At 43.1% G+C, this 17169-nt stretch overlaps 1 protein-coding gene across 3 annotated transcripts in view; it reads right to left on the reverse strand.

Annotated features, from left to right (window-relative positions):
- The window catches only part of PDXDC1 (pyridoxal dependent decarboxylase domain containing 1), a 409736-nt gene that overhangs the window by 14350 nt on the left and 378217 nt on the right, over positions 1-17169 (reverse strand). For all 3 annotated transcript variants that reach the window (XM_063934357.1, XM_063934356.1, XM_063934355.1), the window contains 5 exons: positions 14821-14871; positions 13715-13778; positions 13566-13621; positions 13364-13469; positions 12335-12506 (listed from right to left, as the gene is read on the reverse strand). In XM_063934357.1, coding sequence (XP_063790427.1) covers positions 12335-12506; positions 13364-13469; positions 13566-13621; positions 13715-13778; positions 14821-14871 — 449 coding nt within the window. The remainder of the gene's footprint in view (positions 1-12334; positions 12507-13363; positions 13470-13565; positions 13622-13714; positions 13779-14820; positions 14872-17169) is intronic.

Consider the following 17169-nt stretch of genomic DNA (forward strand, 5'->3'; position numbering starts at 1 on the left):
AGCCCGACCGCCGGCATACCGACAGCGTGACGAGCGCTAAGGAGCCCCTTGCGGGCTCGCTACGCGCGCCACACTATTTTATTCTCCCTCCAGGGGGGTCGTGGACCCCCACGAGGGAGAATAGCTGTCGGTATGCCGGGTGTCGGGATTCCAGCGCCGGTATAATGTGCGCCGGGATCCCGACATTCGGCATACTAAAGACCACCCACACACAGTACTGCGTGATGCAGAGAACAGGGGCGGGGATGGGAACACAGCGGCCTCTCTGTATGTGAGAGGACACCCAGTCCCCTGTGCTTTATTTAGTTCTGCACTCTGTCAAGCAGGTTCTGACACTGGCAGTTACAATGACTGTGAGCCAGGGACGTGCGGTGAGGTAAATGGATCAGGAGGCACTGGCTAGCACCAGGTGAGTTTTGATCAGAGATGTGCAGAAAAGATTGGCAGGGGAGACACTGCCTCACCTGCCATAGACTTTTTACTCCACAGTTTTGGCTATAAAAATTATTAGAATAATGCAAAGAAGATATTTCAAACATATTCTTTGTATTTGTCATATATTTACACACTCAAAACTCTGGAACAAACGTTAATATGGCAGGAAAGGCTCTACCTCACCCCACCGCACATCACTGCATGTGAGCTGAATTTAATTCACATACAGATGTGAATCAGAAAAAATGTACCGCCTGTGAATTACTAGGAATTTAATACCTACCAGCAATTCCTTTTCTCGTAGTCCTTAGGGGATACTGGGATGGATTAGTACAATGGGGTATAGATCGGGTCCATTGGAGCCTTGCACTTTAAGAAATGTTCAGTGTGTGCTGGGTCCTCCCCTCTTTGCCCCTCCACCAAACTCAGTCTAGAAAAACTGTACCTGAGGAGACGGACATACTTTGAGAGAAGGAAAACATATAACAATAGTGGTGAGGTAACAAACCAACCAACACATAACAACAGAAAAGGATAGCCGCGCTAACCAGAACAAAGAATAGCCACACTAACCAAACCAAAAGGATAGCAACGCTAACTCAAACAGCAATAGGGACAGCAACAGCAGACCCAACCAAGAACTTACAACCAGGTAAGCAGGAAACACGAAGCACTGAGGCGGACGCCCAGTATCCCCTACGGACTACGAGAAAAGGAATTACCGGTAGGTATTAAATTTCTATTTTCCCTAACGTCCTAGGGGATACTGGGATGGATTAGTACCATGGGGAAGTCCCAAAGCTCCTAGAACAGGTGGGAGAGTGCCGAGACCCCTGCAAAACCGCCTGACCAAACTGAAGGTCTTCACCGGCCAAGGTATTGAACTTATAGAACTTTACGAACGTGTTCGAACCTGACCAAGTAGCCATTCGGAACTGTAAGGCCGAGACGCCATGGGCAGCCGCACAGGAAGAACCCACCGACCTAGTGGAGTGGGCCTGAATAGAACCTGGCAGTGGTAATGCTGCAGAAGAGTAGGCATGTTGAAAGGTCAATCTGAGCCACCGAGCAATGGACTGCTTAGAAGCAGGACATTCAATTTTGGTAGCTTCATAATGACCAAAAAGCGAGTCAGACTTCCTATGACGAGCTGACCTCTTGACGTAAATCCTCAAAGCCCGAACGACGTCCAAGGACTTTGGAGCAATCGAAGTGTCAGACAGTACCGGAACCACTATCGGTTGATTAATGTGAAAAGCCAATATCACTTTCGCCAAAAACTGTGGGCAAGTACTGAGCTCCGCCCTAGCTTCGTGAAAAATCAAATAAGGGCTCTTACAGGATAAGGCCCCCATTCTGACACGTGCCTCGGCGAGGCCAAAGCCAGTAACATGAGTCTTCCAAGTAAGATATTTCAATTCCACCCTGTGTAAAGGTTCAAACCAGTCCGATTGGAGAAAAGATATAGGGAGAGAGAAAAAGGCTGTATTGTCGATGCACAAAGAGGGGAATGACCTGGTTGTCACATCCGTCAGAAATTTTTCTTAAAATATAACTTTTATTGGTGTTTATTTAAAAAAAGTGTGACAATAACTAACACACAAACATATGAGTATGGACGAAACATAGAGGTTAAAATCAAGACATATACAACATATACTCAGTGCAAATGAAAATAAAGAATGTGATTAAAGATTAAAAAGTGTGTCCGCGTATTTGTTCCTATGTCCTAATATCTATCGTTGCTCTTGATCGTACACCAGTCTGATAATTTTTATCAACATCTAGTCTAAATATATATATATGTGACTAGTTATTAATATATATAGTGTCAAAGTTATCTCCCTCTTATATTTGCGTTTATAACTATTGATCTAATAACACTAATATATATATTATTTTGTACAGATATCTACATTGTGCCAATCATGAATTGAAGGCAGGAAAATCAATATGTTTCCTCTGATCTCAATAATTTTCTATGATGTCAAATATGTAGATCTTGTTCAATCACATTCATTCTCATATCGGATTATGCTTATCTGTTATAATTCACCAGTAATACGTAGTGTGTATAAAGCATGCAGATATTATTCCTCTGCCTGAGAGTTAGCACTCAGTATGCTAGTTGGTGCTTATGTGCTTGTTGTACTCATGAGCAATGCTTAATAGCTTGTAGTTCAGAGGTATACTTATAGCTTTAATAAGATTCCGATACAGTTCCCTGTATTCACATGAGGCATCTATGTTTTAGAATCATGTTGTGTTCACTTGTTGGAGGTGGATAATTGCCTCACTATTAAACTTATAGGCAATACTTGATAGAATACAGTACAGGGGTGCACTTATAGCTTTAATAGGACTTCATCACTGTCTATATACTAGGTATTCATCAATTATATAGGATACTAATACTTCAATTGAGGATGACACTTTTAATAGTAAGGGAATAAATATATCTAAATCGAGGAGGGGAATGTTTTCATTTTATACATACATCCCTCTTTAAATATATAAGTTGCAAGATATTAGTGTATTATACTTTGCACATTGCTAAATACCTTGCTGCTCCTAGAGATATAGGCATACCCCTTTAATTGTGTCAGTTTTTCTTAAGTGGCACAGCCTGTCAGCTGCTACTCATATATTCCTATATCTATTGCACTGGTTAGTGCTGAATTACTCAGTCACTTGATACTGGTTAGTTTGTATCTTATATGTCTCTAAATGGCTGCCAGGCAGCCTAAGTGATTAACTATGAAACAATGTTGCATTCCTGTCTGTTTGTTATTTTTCAACCTTCAATATCACTGCTGATTTGCTATTTGAGTACACAACATATATCTACTACATTCAGGCAGTCATTATCTATCTATTATACTGCAGCAGAACACTAGTTGTTTGATCTGGTGCTGTCTGAGCCAAGCTATAGCTTGATCTCCTATCTATCTATTAGCTATAACATGAATGCTGATGAAATTGACTGGTCACATTAAACTAGACTGGCTAAACATTTAATTGATATTAGAGCGAGGACATAGACAAAAAGCGGACACACGCTGCCCACACGCGTGTTCCGCCGTTACTCTGACAGCTTCGTCAGGGCTGAACCAGAATGCCTCTCCTGGCATATTATTTAAGCTGTCTTCAGTGTCCAATCAGTGTGGTTTCACATATCACATGTGGTAATTGACCAATCGCTATGCTGCATTTGCGGTCACATGACCCGTGCAGCCAATCACGGAATGCCTCGGTTTCCATGGTAACGGCTCGTAGCCGCATCGCATTCCCGAGTACTACTAATTATCAGTGCCCCTTCCTCAGTATGATTCTAATCATACTGTAGTCCTTGATGTGCTGTATTTAAGTTTAGGGATCTATCCTTCGATCTTTATACTGTCATTACTCCCAATGGATAGCAGGCAGTGAAATTGTTCGTGTATACATTATACATATGTGATCCCGCTCACGTTGTTATTATTCCTATTCAGGTTCGGCGCCAATATCCCCCTGCACTCTGTATATATAATACTGTAATCTCTGGCTATATGAAAGATTCTTTATAAACTGTCTCACACAGTCATCCAGTTTGTAGTAATCACCATTACCTAGGTTTAATAAACCCTATAGATTTCGATTTTATAAGACTGTGGCTCGTGCAATAATAATCATATATGTGAGTAATAATAAATATTATACCGTTAGAAAAATAATAAAAACATATGCAAATTAAGAGAAAAAAAAAAAATGTATATAAGAAAAATATTTATTATGGTGAGGAGACTATGGAGGAATGTTGGTGAAGTTATCAGTGGCCGGTAAGTATCTATGAAGATTTATTTAAAGATTGTCACGAATTATTATCAGATATGTAGCATAACCCTTTGTTGAATTTAATAAATCGATTTATACATCAGGATTCATAAATTTGAAATTTCATACTAAATATATTATAACTCATATGTGGGTATTTGGAACTCTTACTGTATGAGATGATTCCCGTACATCACATTAGTATACATATTATAGACACAGTGTTTGATAAAGATGAATACTGGTCAGATATATAATCACTATTGCACATGGGCAAAAATGATACTTAATTCTACATATATTGGACCGCAAGGGCCAGATCACTACCCCGATTGTACAGCGTATGATCAATTGGGAATCTAATATGGAATCACAATAAAAGGTAGGTACATGTTTGTTGAATTATTATAAACCCAACGGGTGATAGAAGAATGAAATTGGCGTGGAAAAAGAGTGTTATGTGAACCCCTGGGATAAAGTGATGGGGATATTGGGAAGTGTAACGTGTGTTAAGACCCCCATAGTAGAAAATCATAAATGAGGAGGGAGAGGGGGAAAGAAAGTGCGACACTTGTGTAATTGTGAATAAATAATCCTACAAATGCTAGTGAAAATGTGGGGGAAGGGGGGAGGGGGGGGAAGGAGCAAGGGAAAAACATTTTTTTTCCCCCTGAATATATTATTTAATTATTGTTGATTTTATAAATATCTCTTTGTCTGACTATAAACTGCCAGAGAGTGGATAAAATCAACATCCCCTCAGTGTCTAATGTGACCTGTGTCAGAAAATTTAGGGAATACATCCGTGTTCCAAATATTCCAGTAATAATGATGTCGTGAGTCACTTGTGAATGAAATGTGTGACTGGAATTTAATATAAAGTGATTGACAATTATAATAAAGCTAATGCTTATGTATATCTATAAATATGAACCGGCTTAAAGATGCCCTTGATATCCAGTTCGTCTAGTTACGGACCACATATGGTAAAAATTACCTAGAGCAGGGAGTACTCAAGATGAAAAATAAATTCGACTTTGGAATCATATATGTGATATTCGTTATATGTATATATGTGATCTCAAACCACCCAAATAGGTTTTATAATGACTCTCAAAGAGATTTATACCAAAAAAGGTATATAGCTGTTAGATTCATTGAGTCCATTGGGATATAGACTGTCCAGAAGAAAAATCATTTTGGTCTCAAAGCGTAGTAATTCTTGGTCTAAATCGCCACCGCGTATCCCCAATTGAATATGTTTCAGACCAAAGGCCTTGAGGCCCTTTGGGTCACTATTGTGGTAATTGAGGAAGTGTCGCGCTACAGGTTGTAGGGTTTTGAAGTTGGAGATGTCTTTCTTGGCATTACGTATGCTTCCAATATGCTCAAGAATTCTGACCTTCAAGGGTCTGATGGTTTTCCCTACGTATTTTTTGTGGCAAGGACATTCTAGTTGGTAAACAGTTCCCACAGTTGTACATGTGATCTTGGGGGAGATTGGCCATTTTTTGCCAAACTTATCAAAAAAGTGTTCCGTGGGGACCATGTGCGCGCAGGCTTTACAATTACCACAGGGTGATGAACCCATCGATTTAGACTTCTTGTCAAAGGGTTTGGTCAGATGACTATGCACGAGTTGATCTTTTATGCTCTTGGATCTTCTCCAACTCGCTTGGGGTTTTACGGGTAAGACTAGAGATAGGTCTCTATCTGTCTGAAGTATCGGCCAATGTTTTTGCAGACTATTCATAATCCCTTTCCATTGGGCATTGAAAGTGCCCACAAATCTTATTGGTTCTTCTCGGAAGGTTTTTTGTTTGGGTTTGAGTAAAGTATCTCGTTCGTACGTGCTCACCTCTCTGGTAGTACGGTTAAGAAGTCTCTTACTGTAACCCCTTGCTTGGAGGCGTTCACTCAGTTCATTTTGTCTGACATGAAAGGCCTCGATTGGAGAAAAGACAAGACCACATTGAGATCCCAGGAGCCGTGGGAGGGACAAAGGGTGGTTGAATGCAAAGGACACCCTCCAGGAATGTCTGCACTTCCGAAATTACAGCCAATTGCTTCTGGAAGGATATGGAGAGGGTCGAAATCTGAACCTTAAGGGAGCCCAACCTTAGCCCAACCGTAGGCCCATATCCATGCCTGCTTGCAGGAAGAGCAGAAAACGGCCAAGTTGAAAATCCATAGTAGAATATTTTCTACCCTCACACCACGAAACATATTTCTTCCAGATTCGGTGGTAACCTTCCGGGTTTGGACCATAGTCATGATAACCCTGGAGGGAAGCCCTTTCCTGGCTAGAATCTCCCTTTCAACCTCCAAGACGAAGCGGCAGTAAGTCTGGATAGACGAATGGGCCTTGTTGAAGAAGATACTTGAGAAGCGGTAGAGGCCAGGGCTCCTCCAGAGACATGGTCAGGAGGTCTGCATGCCAGGCCCATTGAGGCAAATCCGGGGTAATTAGCCTGAATGTTTTCCCTTTTGAGTCTTTTTAGAACTCTGGGAATGAGCGGGATTGTAGGAAACAGGTATATGAACTGGTAAGTCAACGTCAGAGCGTCCACCGCTGCAGGCTGCGGATCCCTTGTCCTCGAACAGTAACAAAGTAGGTTCTTGTTGAGACAAGAAGCCATCAGTCTATCTCTGGACAGCCCCACCGGTGAACTAGTTGCTGAAACACCTGAGGCTGAAGTCCCCATTCCCCCGGATGGAGGTCGTGCCTGCTGAGGAAGTCTGCTTCCCAGTTGTACACGCCTGGGATGAATATGGCTGAGATGGCCCTTGCGTTGGCTTCCACCCAGAGAAGTATCCGTGACACCTTTCGCATTGCGGCCCTGCTTCTTGTTCCTCCATGACGGTTTATGTACGCCACAGCCATGGTGTTGTCTGACTGTACTTGTATGGCCTGATTTTGTAGAAGATAGGAGGCTTGCAGAAGAGCACTGTAAATTGCCCTGAGTTCCAGAACATTTATCGGGAGCGAAGACTCGACCACCTTCCCTGGAACTGAGCCCATTGGGTCACTGCCCCCCAAGCCCTGGAGGCTGGCATCCGTTGTCAGTAGAGTCCAAGACTGGGTACTGAAACTCCGGCCCTCCACAAGGTGAGAAACTTGTAGCCACCATAACAGGGAGATATGTGGTCTTGGTGACAGAGCTATACTCTGGTGCATGTGCAGGTGAGACCCTGACCACTCGTCTAGCAGATCCAGCTGGAACGGACGGGCATGGAACCTGCCGTACTGGATTGTCTCGTAGGAGGCCACCATCTTTCCCAAAAGCCAGATGCAAAGGTGAACAGAGACCCTGCGGGGTCTGAGCACCGAGCGGACCATACCGTGGATTGTCAATGCCTTGTCCATGGGGAGGAACACCTTCTGAGACACAGTGTCCAGTATTATTCCCAGGAACTGAATCCTTTGTGATGGTTCCAGGTGAGAGTTCTGTAAATGTAGGATCCAACCATGATCCGTAAGAAGGCGAGTAGCCAAGCTGATGCTGTTCAGCAGACTCTCCCTGGACACCGCCTTTATCAGGAGATCGTCCAAGTAAGGAACTATGTTGACTCCCATCATGCGAAGTTGCATCATCTTCTCCGCCATGACTTTTGTGAATACCCTTGCGGCTGTGGAGAGACCAAATGGTAAGGCCTGAAACTGGAAATGGTGGTCCAGAACAGCGAATCTGAGATAAGGCTGATGAGGGGGCCATATCGGGGTGAGTAGATAGGCATCCTTGATATCCAGGGATATCAGTAATTCCCCTTCTTCCAGACCAGAGACCACCACCCTTAGAGATTTCATCTTGAACTTGAACAACTGAAGATACGGGTTCAGTGATTTGAGGATCAAGATCGGCGGCACAGAACCGCCTGGTTTTGGTATCACAAACAGACTTGAATAAAATCCCGTTGTGTAACAGAGGAGGTACTGGAACAATAACCTTTGTCTGTAGAAGTTTTTGAATGGCGTCGTGCAAGGTAACTCTTGCTACAGGTGAAGCTGATAAGCTTGACCTGAAGAATCTGAGAGGAGGGGGTGCTTGAAATTCTAACCGGTAAGCCTGGGATATGAGGTCTCTCACCCACGGGTCCAGGCAGGATTTCGCCCACACATGGGCAAGGGCTTAGTGGAGGAGAAAACCCGGAGGCCTGGTCCAGAGTACCGGCAGCCGCTGGTTTACGGGACTTGCCTTATTTCCTCTAGCTGCATTGGAGGCACCTCTGGCTCTGCCTCTAAATCTGGCCACACGAAAGGACTGCAGAGAGAGCCCAGGATAGGGACATCTAGCAGGAGGCGCAGCAGACTGCAAATAGGTAGACATACCAGCCGTTGCTTGAGAGACACTCTAGTTCAGTTCTTCCCCAAACAAGGCATCCCCTGTAAAAGGACGATTTTCAACTCTTTTCTTGGAATCAGCATCCGCTGTCCATTGTCGCAGCCACAGAGCCCTGCGAGCTGAGACCGTCATTGCTGTGGCATGGGCATTAATGAGGCCTATTTCTTTGACCGCTTCACTCACGAAATTAGCAGCATCCTTGATATGATGCAGTAGAGTCAGGATCTCGTCCTGAGGTAGGCGTGTCAAACCCCTCTATTATATTATCAGATTATTTTTCCATGGCTCTTGTAATCCAACCGCAAGGAATGGTGGGCCTTTGTGCTACGCCCACTGTGGTATAAATTGAGTGTAGTCTCAATTTTACGGTCAGCAGGGTCTTTGAGAGAGATAGCACCAGGTACAGGCAGTACAATCTTACGTGACAGCCTGGACACTGAGGTATCCACACATGGGGGGTTCTCCCATACCTTCCTATCCTCAGGTGGGAAAGGGAAAGAATTTAGCAACCGTTTAGGGGTTTGAAATTTGTCAGGATTGACCCACGCTTCTTTAGAGTGAGAGTTTAATTCCTTGGCGACAGGGAAGGTGGCAGAAGAGTTTGGTTTTATGTTAAAAAACAATTCTTCCTCAGGTTCTGTCTCCTTATCCGGTATGTTGAGGACTTCTCTAATAGAATAAATTAGGGCCTCCACACCTTGAGTCAGAGTATTGTTCCCCTCCATGTCTACCTCACCTTCATCCAAATCTGGCATGTCATTATCAGAGTCAGATTGGAGTACATGTGGGAGTGCGCGTTTATGAGAGACCATCAGGGGGGGCTGAGGAGCCTGCCTGTGTTCAGCAGCCCTGAATAAAAAATCATCCACGGATTTCTTAAGGGCGTGCCTTTCTTGTCTGGCAGTAGCCAATTCTGTATTTATATTAGTAAATCATTCCTTTGAATGATTCTAACCACTCTGGCTCCTGAACACTAATTACCCTGTGAAGGTAGAGAACACTGTGTACAAAGAGATCCCCCCCCCGGTGAAGAGGAAAACTTTTTGTTGCATGAGGGGGATACAGCCCTTTTGCCAGACATTCTGATTCAGTAGAAATACACACAGTTTAGTGAAATAACACAGTACAGTGAAAAACACAGGACGGTGAAATAACACAGGAAACCCTAGACACCTGAATGGAGTGACACAGAGAGAAATGAGACCAGCACACAATACCACAGTCAAAGCAGTGCTCTGCTGGGTATAATTCAGAGCCTTAGTAAGGCAGAATGTGGTAGAGCCACCTATATGCTCCCTTTCTATAAAACCCCCTGGTACCAGTACGATTGGTGATTCAGCAGGGTCTGTGGAGGATCAGCGCTTGCATGCAGAATGGAAGTCAGCAGCAGCTGAAAATGGCGCCTTTGAGCCGCTGGTCCAGCACTCCGGGAAGCCCTTCCCCCACAATGGTGCGCAGTCCCTATATAATTATACTGGCTTTACTGTAAACATATACAATGTAAAATGGATTTTAAAAACCCCTTTACTTCAGCGCCAGTGTGGGTGTCCGCAGCGGACACCGCAGGCCGGAACCTGGTGCCTGCCGCTCCCTTATGCCGCCATTGTCACCGGGGACCCGCTAACCGGGACCCCGGTGTTAGTACTCACCGCATTGCGTCTTTTTCGGCATCTGTTAGGGGTGGCGGCATGCTGCCGGCGTGTGCACACACCCTGGGGGCATGTGAAACAGTGCCGCAGGAGCTAATGTCCTGTCAGCAGGGATACGAACCATTAACTCTATAGGAGGTTGGTTCGGTCCTTCCCCCTAAGTTCCACGATGCAGGCAGACTGGTGCCAGCCAGTGCTACCAGTAAATAATAAACTAAAATACATTTCTGAGGAAAACTCTCTGGAGCTCCCGAGAATGCACCCGGCTCCTTGGGCACATTTTTCTAAACAGAGTCTGGTGGAGGGGCATAAAGGGGAAGAGCCAGCACACAATGAACATTTCTTAAAGTGCCAGGCTCCAACGGATCCGATCTATACCCCATGGTACTAATCCATCCCAGTATCCCCTAGGACGTTAGAGAAATTGGCAGTATGCGGCTGTGATCATCAGCCCTGACAAATGACAGGACTTATATCAGTCTGGCTCAGATGGCAGACTGAGGCAGCAACACACACTTAATGTCAGCCCTGCCTCCCTAAGGTGCAGGTAACTCAGGCAGTGGGACCCACCCTGATCACTGCTATTGGGCACTTGTCCGACTTTGCTCAAAAAGATCAGGCAACAGCCCAGGGTACAACTCATAACTGGACTGGGCAGCAGTGGGCCCTTTGGTCCCTTGTGCAATGCATATGTAATTCCGCCCCTGAATCCAGGTCCTTTTGCACCCTGGATGGCAGGATAAGGCCAGAACATCACCATAATTGCCACAGTCAGGCAGCACCTCCCCTTGCTTCTTGTTGTTACGAAAAGGTGAAGTGAAGAACAACAAAGTATTTAACACTTTTTTTTTAGCCATTTAACTACTAGACATCAGCAACTTTATACAGGTTGAGTATCCCATATCCAAATATTCCGAAATACGGAATATTCCGAAATACGGACTTTTTTGAGTGAGAGTGAGATAGTGAAACCTTTTGTTATCTAAGCCCTAGTCTCAACACATTTCACTCACAGCTCTCCCCTACTCAACGACCATTTTTATCCTGCTAGTAAAGGCTCATCTTCATCTATGACCACCAGCCTCTAGTAGTACGATGATCACTCCCTCAATACTTACATCTTAGCTGTACTATGTCTTGAGAATGTGTGATGCTGTTACCTGTACTCTATTTCTGTTATTTATTTACTGTAATGCAATGTTTTGTCCCCTGTACTGTCCTTTGTACGGCGCTGCGAAACACATGTGGCGCCTTATAAATAAAATGTAATAATAATAATAATAATAATAATAATAATAATAATAATAATAATGGCTCAAAGTACACAAACTTTGTTTAATACACAAAGTTATTAAAAATATTGTATTAAATGACCTTCAGGCTGTGTGTATAAGGTGTATATGACACATAAATGATTTGTGTGAATGTATACACACTTTGTTTAATGCACAAAGTTATAAAAAATATTGGCTAAAATTACCTACAGGCTGTGTGTATAAGGTGTATATGTAACATAAATGCATTCCGTGCTTAGATTTAGGTCCCATCACCATGATATCTCATTATGGTTTGCAATTATTCCAAAATACGGAAAAATCCCATATCCAAAATACCTCTGGTCCCAAGCATTTTGGATAAGGGATACTCAACCTGTAATATAAAAGCAAAAAAGTTGGCACGTAGAATAAAATAATGACATGTGTGCACCAAACTTTAATTTAGGCTTACTGGTATTAAGGAAGATAGAGATACAGCAGTCTTACATATGGGCTAGAGGACAAAAGCAAAATACTTGGTATACTGTAGATTGGATAACATTCGTGCTATTCAGCACAGGTGGCCTTGTTGTCTTTGCTTCGTTGGAGTGACACACACACACACGTTATACGTGTGTGTGTGTGTGTGTGTGTGTGTGTGTGTGTGTGTGTGTGTGTGTGTGTGTGTGTGTGTGTGTATACACACACACACACAATCTCTCTCTCTCTCTATATATATATATATGTAAACTGACACTTAACCGCATCTTTTTCACATTCTTGCATTAAAACGTGTATAATGAATGTTTGATCCTGGTTTATGGTTTCCCTACAGTACCTTAGAACACCAAGTCCAGCCCAGCTGTAGTCGACAATATAGGACAGTCCAGCTATCCTTTCCACTTCTAGTCTGAACTCTTCTTTCAGCTGCAGTGTATTCTGAATAGCAGGGGTCTTCAAGCGTATACATTCCACCAACTGATCGACGTCCTCCGCTGTTGTGCCTAGAACTATTGGCAAACGTAAGTCTTTGCTATATTGTTACATGAAAGCACTGCTAAAGTGGAGCTATAATGAGTTACTGGACATTATAAAGGAAGTAGTATGGGTGAGGAGTAGGGGGACCCTGTATTAAGGGCTATTCCTATTTTACGGGTGTATCGTGGTATCACAGAACTAAACCTGTATTGCTACAGCTGTTAAATTACTGTACATAACTGCTCTTAAATGTCATCAAGTCACTGTGACCTCTCCAGGTTTATTCATCTGCCAGCATGCTTATGTGGAAATGTCCAAGTAAAACAACAATTAAATCAGCATCGCTGGCAGCCCGTCACATTGCGATTTCATGCAGCGAGTTTTACAGATGTGCCCTCATACATCTAGAACCAATGCGCAATGCAGCACGAGATGCCTCGTGTGAGTGAGCGGCCTGGTCCCGTGAAACTCTGCTATTGTCGGGTGGGTTTTTTTTTGGCAAAAATGCATCTTATTCACAATGCAATGTAGCTAGGGCGCACAAGGAGATTGTGTTGATGAATTTGATATACGACACTTGTATATGGTGTGTGACCGAGTCTGTATACGGAGCAGAACAGAACTTGTGTTGGAAAAAAGCTGCGGCTGCTACAATGTAGCACTTTGTGCACAGAATCAGAGACTCGGTCGCACACGGCTATACAAGTGTCATATATCAAATACATCTGCACAGTCTCCTTGTGCGTACTATTCGCATTGCATTGCGACCAAGATGCATTTTTGGTAAAAAATGGAGGAGACCTTTGGGTGCACTATTTCTAACAAAGAGATTATCCCCATCACCAAAGTAGAAGGATTACAACTTCCACAGAACGAGCCATTGACCTACCTGCAGAAGTCATCAGGGGATTAAAGCGCACACACGTGCCTTCATCTTCCAGTTCCACTGTGTCCACCCCACAGGATGGAATAAGTATAGCCAGCTGTTCTCCAAGCTACACATAACATTGACATAGTTACAACTCATGCATCAAACAAAACTGAATCCCATACCATATATAGTACAACACAGCTATAAAAGAAGTACTTACCCATTGATTCATAGCGTCACTCTCCCTCTCAATGGTGCTCAAGTTCAATGTGGAATCTATATAACCAAGAAAACCCTTGTGTGTTATAATCATTAATAATGGTCTTATTTTAAATGTATTTTAATATTAAAATAAGTAAAGTCTCAAACCTGATTTTGAACCTTCATGAAGGAATTTGAATACCACAACTGGCGATCTTTCATCATGCTCAACCTAAGATAGATGAGTATAGAGATGCTAATGCATTTTTACATTTCACAAATATAAGGACTGCTGCCAAATAGTAGATCTATACTGTGCACCTTTCCCTGTACTCTCCTATTCTACAAGTACAGATGTGTCCACATACATCTAGCCTCCCAGTATGTTAAACAGCCCTCCTAGTCACGCAACGTTGCGGCATAACTTGGTAGCACAGAGCGACTTTTCGTGCAACTTTTTCCAATAAAATTAGTCTTTCGCATTGCTAATGCGAATAGGACACACAAGCAGCTTATGCTGATTAAAATGGTATTCGGCATGTCTATAGTCTGTGTGCAATTGCGGCTGTATATGCATACAAAATGGTATGATACAGAGTTTTCCTTACACTGTAATGTAGCATTTCGTATGCAGATACAGCTGCAGACGCACACAGAATATAGGCATGCTGGATATAATTTTAATCAGCAGAAGCTGCTTGTGTGTCCTATTCGCACAGTGATGCGAATAAGATGCACTTTTGGCAAAAAATAGACGCCCGATGCAAACGGAGTTGCAAAGGACCTGTCAGCTTAATCACGCCAGGTATCTCCTGCTGCATGACGTATTGAGGCAAGACGTAGGAGGACACATCGGTACGCAAAGCTGGGTGGAAGCCTTGGTATTGTGTAAATAACTGCCAGTATTACTGTATGGAAACTTTAGGTACAGTGCTGCAAATGTGGAAAATCTTATCTGGAAAAACCACAGGGCTAATGAATTACGAACAACAGATCCCACGCCCGTAGAGGTGGCAATAAAACAATTATATTTGAGACAAGACAATTACAAGTTAGGCATGTCCCAGCTTTACAGGTGCTTACAGGTAAGGCCCTAATTTGAGTACGCTACTGTGCTCATCATCAATTTTATGAGTAAAGAAACACTGTAGCCTCTTTGGTGTGGCATAATTAGTGTGAACCAGATTTAGCATTTACATCATGTACTGTATGTGACCCACCCCATAATAGCATATATCTCCCACAGATCATTGAGGTTATAGTGTATACTGTACCGAAGTTTTGATGGAACTCAAATTCTTTAAATTTTCCAGCAGCCTTCGACTCTGTAAATGAAAATCAAAAGTGAGCGTGTAAGGTGTGAGTACACTAACGGGGAGCAGCTTACTCTACACATTTTACTGTACACAGGCTGTTTGCTTAATTTTGAATCCCATAACCTTTAAATAATGTGAAAGCTACCTTGTCCTATCGATAAGGCAGCTTGCTAGAGCTGTACTGTATATGAATTTAACATTTGATGAATCAAAATAATTGTTTCAAACTCACTTTATGATACAGAAGACAATAGTAATCTGCACTGGTTCTAGAAGAGTTGAACTATGATTGCTAAATTCTATTACTGTATTGCAAACTATGATTGAAGTAAGGGTTCTATTAAGCAGGGGGCTAAGGACCTTTAGCATGTATTTAATTACATGATGCTAAAAGCAATGCATTTGTACTAATGAAGGCAGATATTGATTTGTTTATGACTTCTGCATTCATGTTCTTTCATTCCTTAACCAACCAGTAATAATATACTGCAAGTCAGCTTGTTACGCTTGGAAAATTAGACCAACAAACATGTTCCTATAGCGACCAACTACTCTGCTTTCAAAAAAAGCAGAAGTATCCTTCACAAAAAGAGCAACAGCTAACAGTATGAACCAAGAGAGCGACCTTCCTTCTAATGGTAGAAGCCACCTTGTACCAAACAAGACATTAACTTAAGAGCCATTAGCCAAATGAATCGGTGTCCTTCAAGGGATTATAGAAAAATGTCTACAATTGCCCTGTGCTGACAGAGTGAAAACAGACTCAAGCAATATATTGAAATATGTTGAGTGTGTGCCTACGGAATTTCATGATCTTGATACATAGAAGAAATCATTGTGCTTCCAAAATAATATTGATTTTTGTTTTCTCAGAAGAGGTTTACAAATGATCAGGAATAGTTTTCAGTTTACATTATGGACTAAATCGGCTCTTATTTAACATATCCTGCAGGGTTGTAATAGAGTCCGAGATTGACGGAGGTGCGGAATGCCAGCTGATCTCTGACGTTTTTTTTAAAGGGGCAATTACTTACAAGGCATGGTTGCCTTGGAAGTGATTGCCCCTTTAAAAAAAACTTTCAAGATCGTCCGGCATCCTGCGATTCTGGCGATCTCGGACTCTATTACATCCCGCCAATCATGTTTCAGGGACATGAGAACTGTTGGCCACACCGGACTTTATGAAGTGAGAGGAGTAAATAAGCAAATATGTTTTTGTTTTGCATGCACGGACGAAGAAGGAAAACAGGATTTATGTTCTTACCTGTTAAATCCTTTTCTTTGAATCCATAGCGGGCACAGAGACACTGGGTATAGCCTGGAGAGGTTAGAGTCAGGGCACCAAATAGTTATAAAAATTTTACCAGCAGTCCCAGACTCCCTCTCCGATATCCCCTGCTCCCAGCGACCAGCAAGCCAGTTAGGATAGCAAGCCCACGGCAGGAGCGAGGAGGAGGAGAGGAAGAAGGAAGACCAGCATACATGCAGACACACAACCTCAGGAAAGCGATCAGAAAACCGGTACAAAAGGTATGAACCCCCGCAAGCCAGGTGCATCAGGGTAGGCGCCATGTGCCCCCTATGGGCTCGAAGAAAAGGACTTAACAAGAACATTAATCCTGTTTTTCTTCTTCATCCACTAGGGACCAAAGGGATACTAGGAGGTCCAAAAGATGTCCCCTTAAGGGCAGGGATGCCCCTGAGCTGCACTAAGAACTGAGGTATCAAAGGCGTAGAAATGAATAGACGTGTGGGCAGAAGACCACAGAGCAGAATGAAAAGACACCGACACCGGGACCGGATAGTCAAGTTAGAGCCACCTGGCCTAGGTTTGTTTGGAGGCCAGCCAGCCCCGCTTGTGGAAATTATATAAGACAAACAGAGAATCTGACTTACGCAGATCTCTGGTCCTATTCATAGAAATGCGAAAAGCCCTCATGACATCCAGAGGAGCTTCCTCTGGGGAAGAGCTCAGAACATCAAAAGTTAGTACCACAATCTCTTGATTGATGTGGAACCGCGATACAACTTTAGGCATATAGCCCAACTGTGTCTGGAGAACAGCCCTATCTGCATGAAAGATGAGAAAGGGAGAGCGACAAGATAACGTGATCAGGTCGGACACCCATCGGGCCAACACACTAGCAACAAAATGACAGGTTTTCCAAGTAAGCGAACACAAATCCACAGTGGTCAAAGGGGGCGAACTGAAGCACCAAAGAGCTAAGGATAGGTTCCATGAAGCCAATGGAGGGACAAATGGTGGCTGAACTCGGAATGCTCCCTGAAAAAAAAATAAGAATTTAC

The sequence above is a fragment of the Pseudophryne corroboree genome, chromosome 7 (assembly GCF_028390025.1).
Source record: "Pseudophryne corroboree isolate aPseCor3 chromosome 7, aPseCor3.hap2, whole genome shotgun sequence".
Lineage (NCBI taxonomy): Eukaryota > Metazoa > Chordata > Amphibia > Anura > Myobatrachidae > Pseudophryne > Pseudophryne corroboree.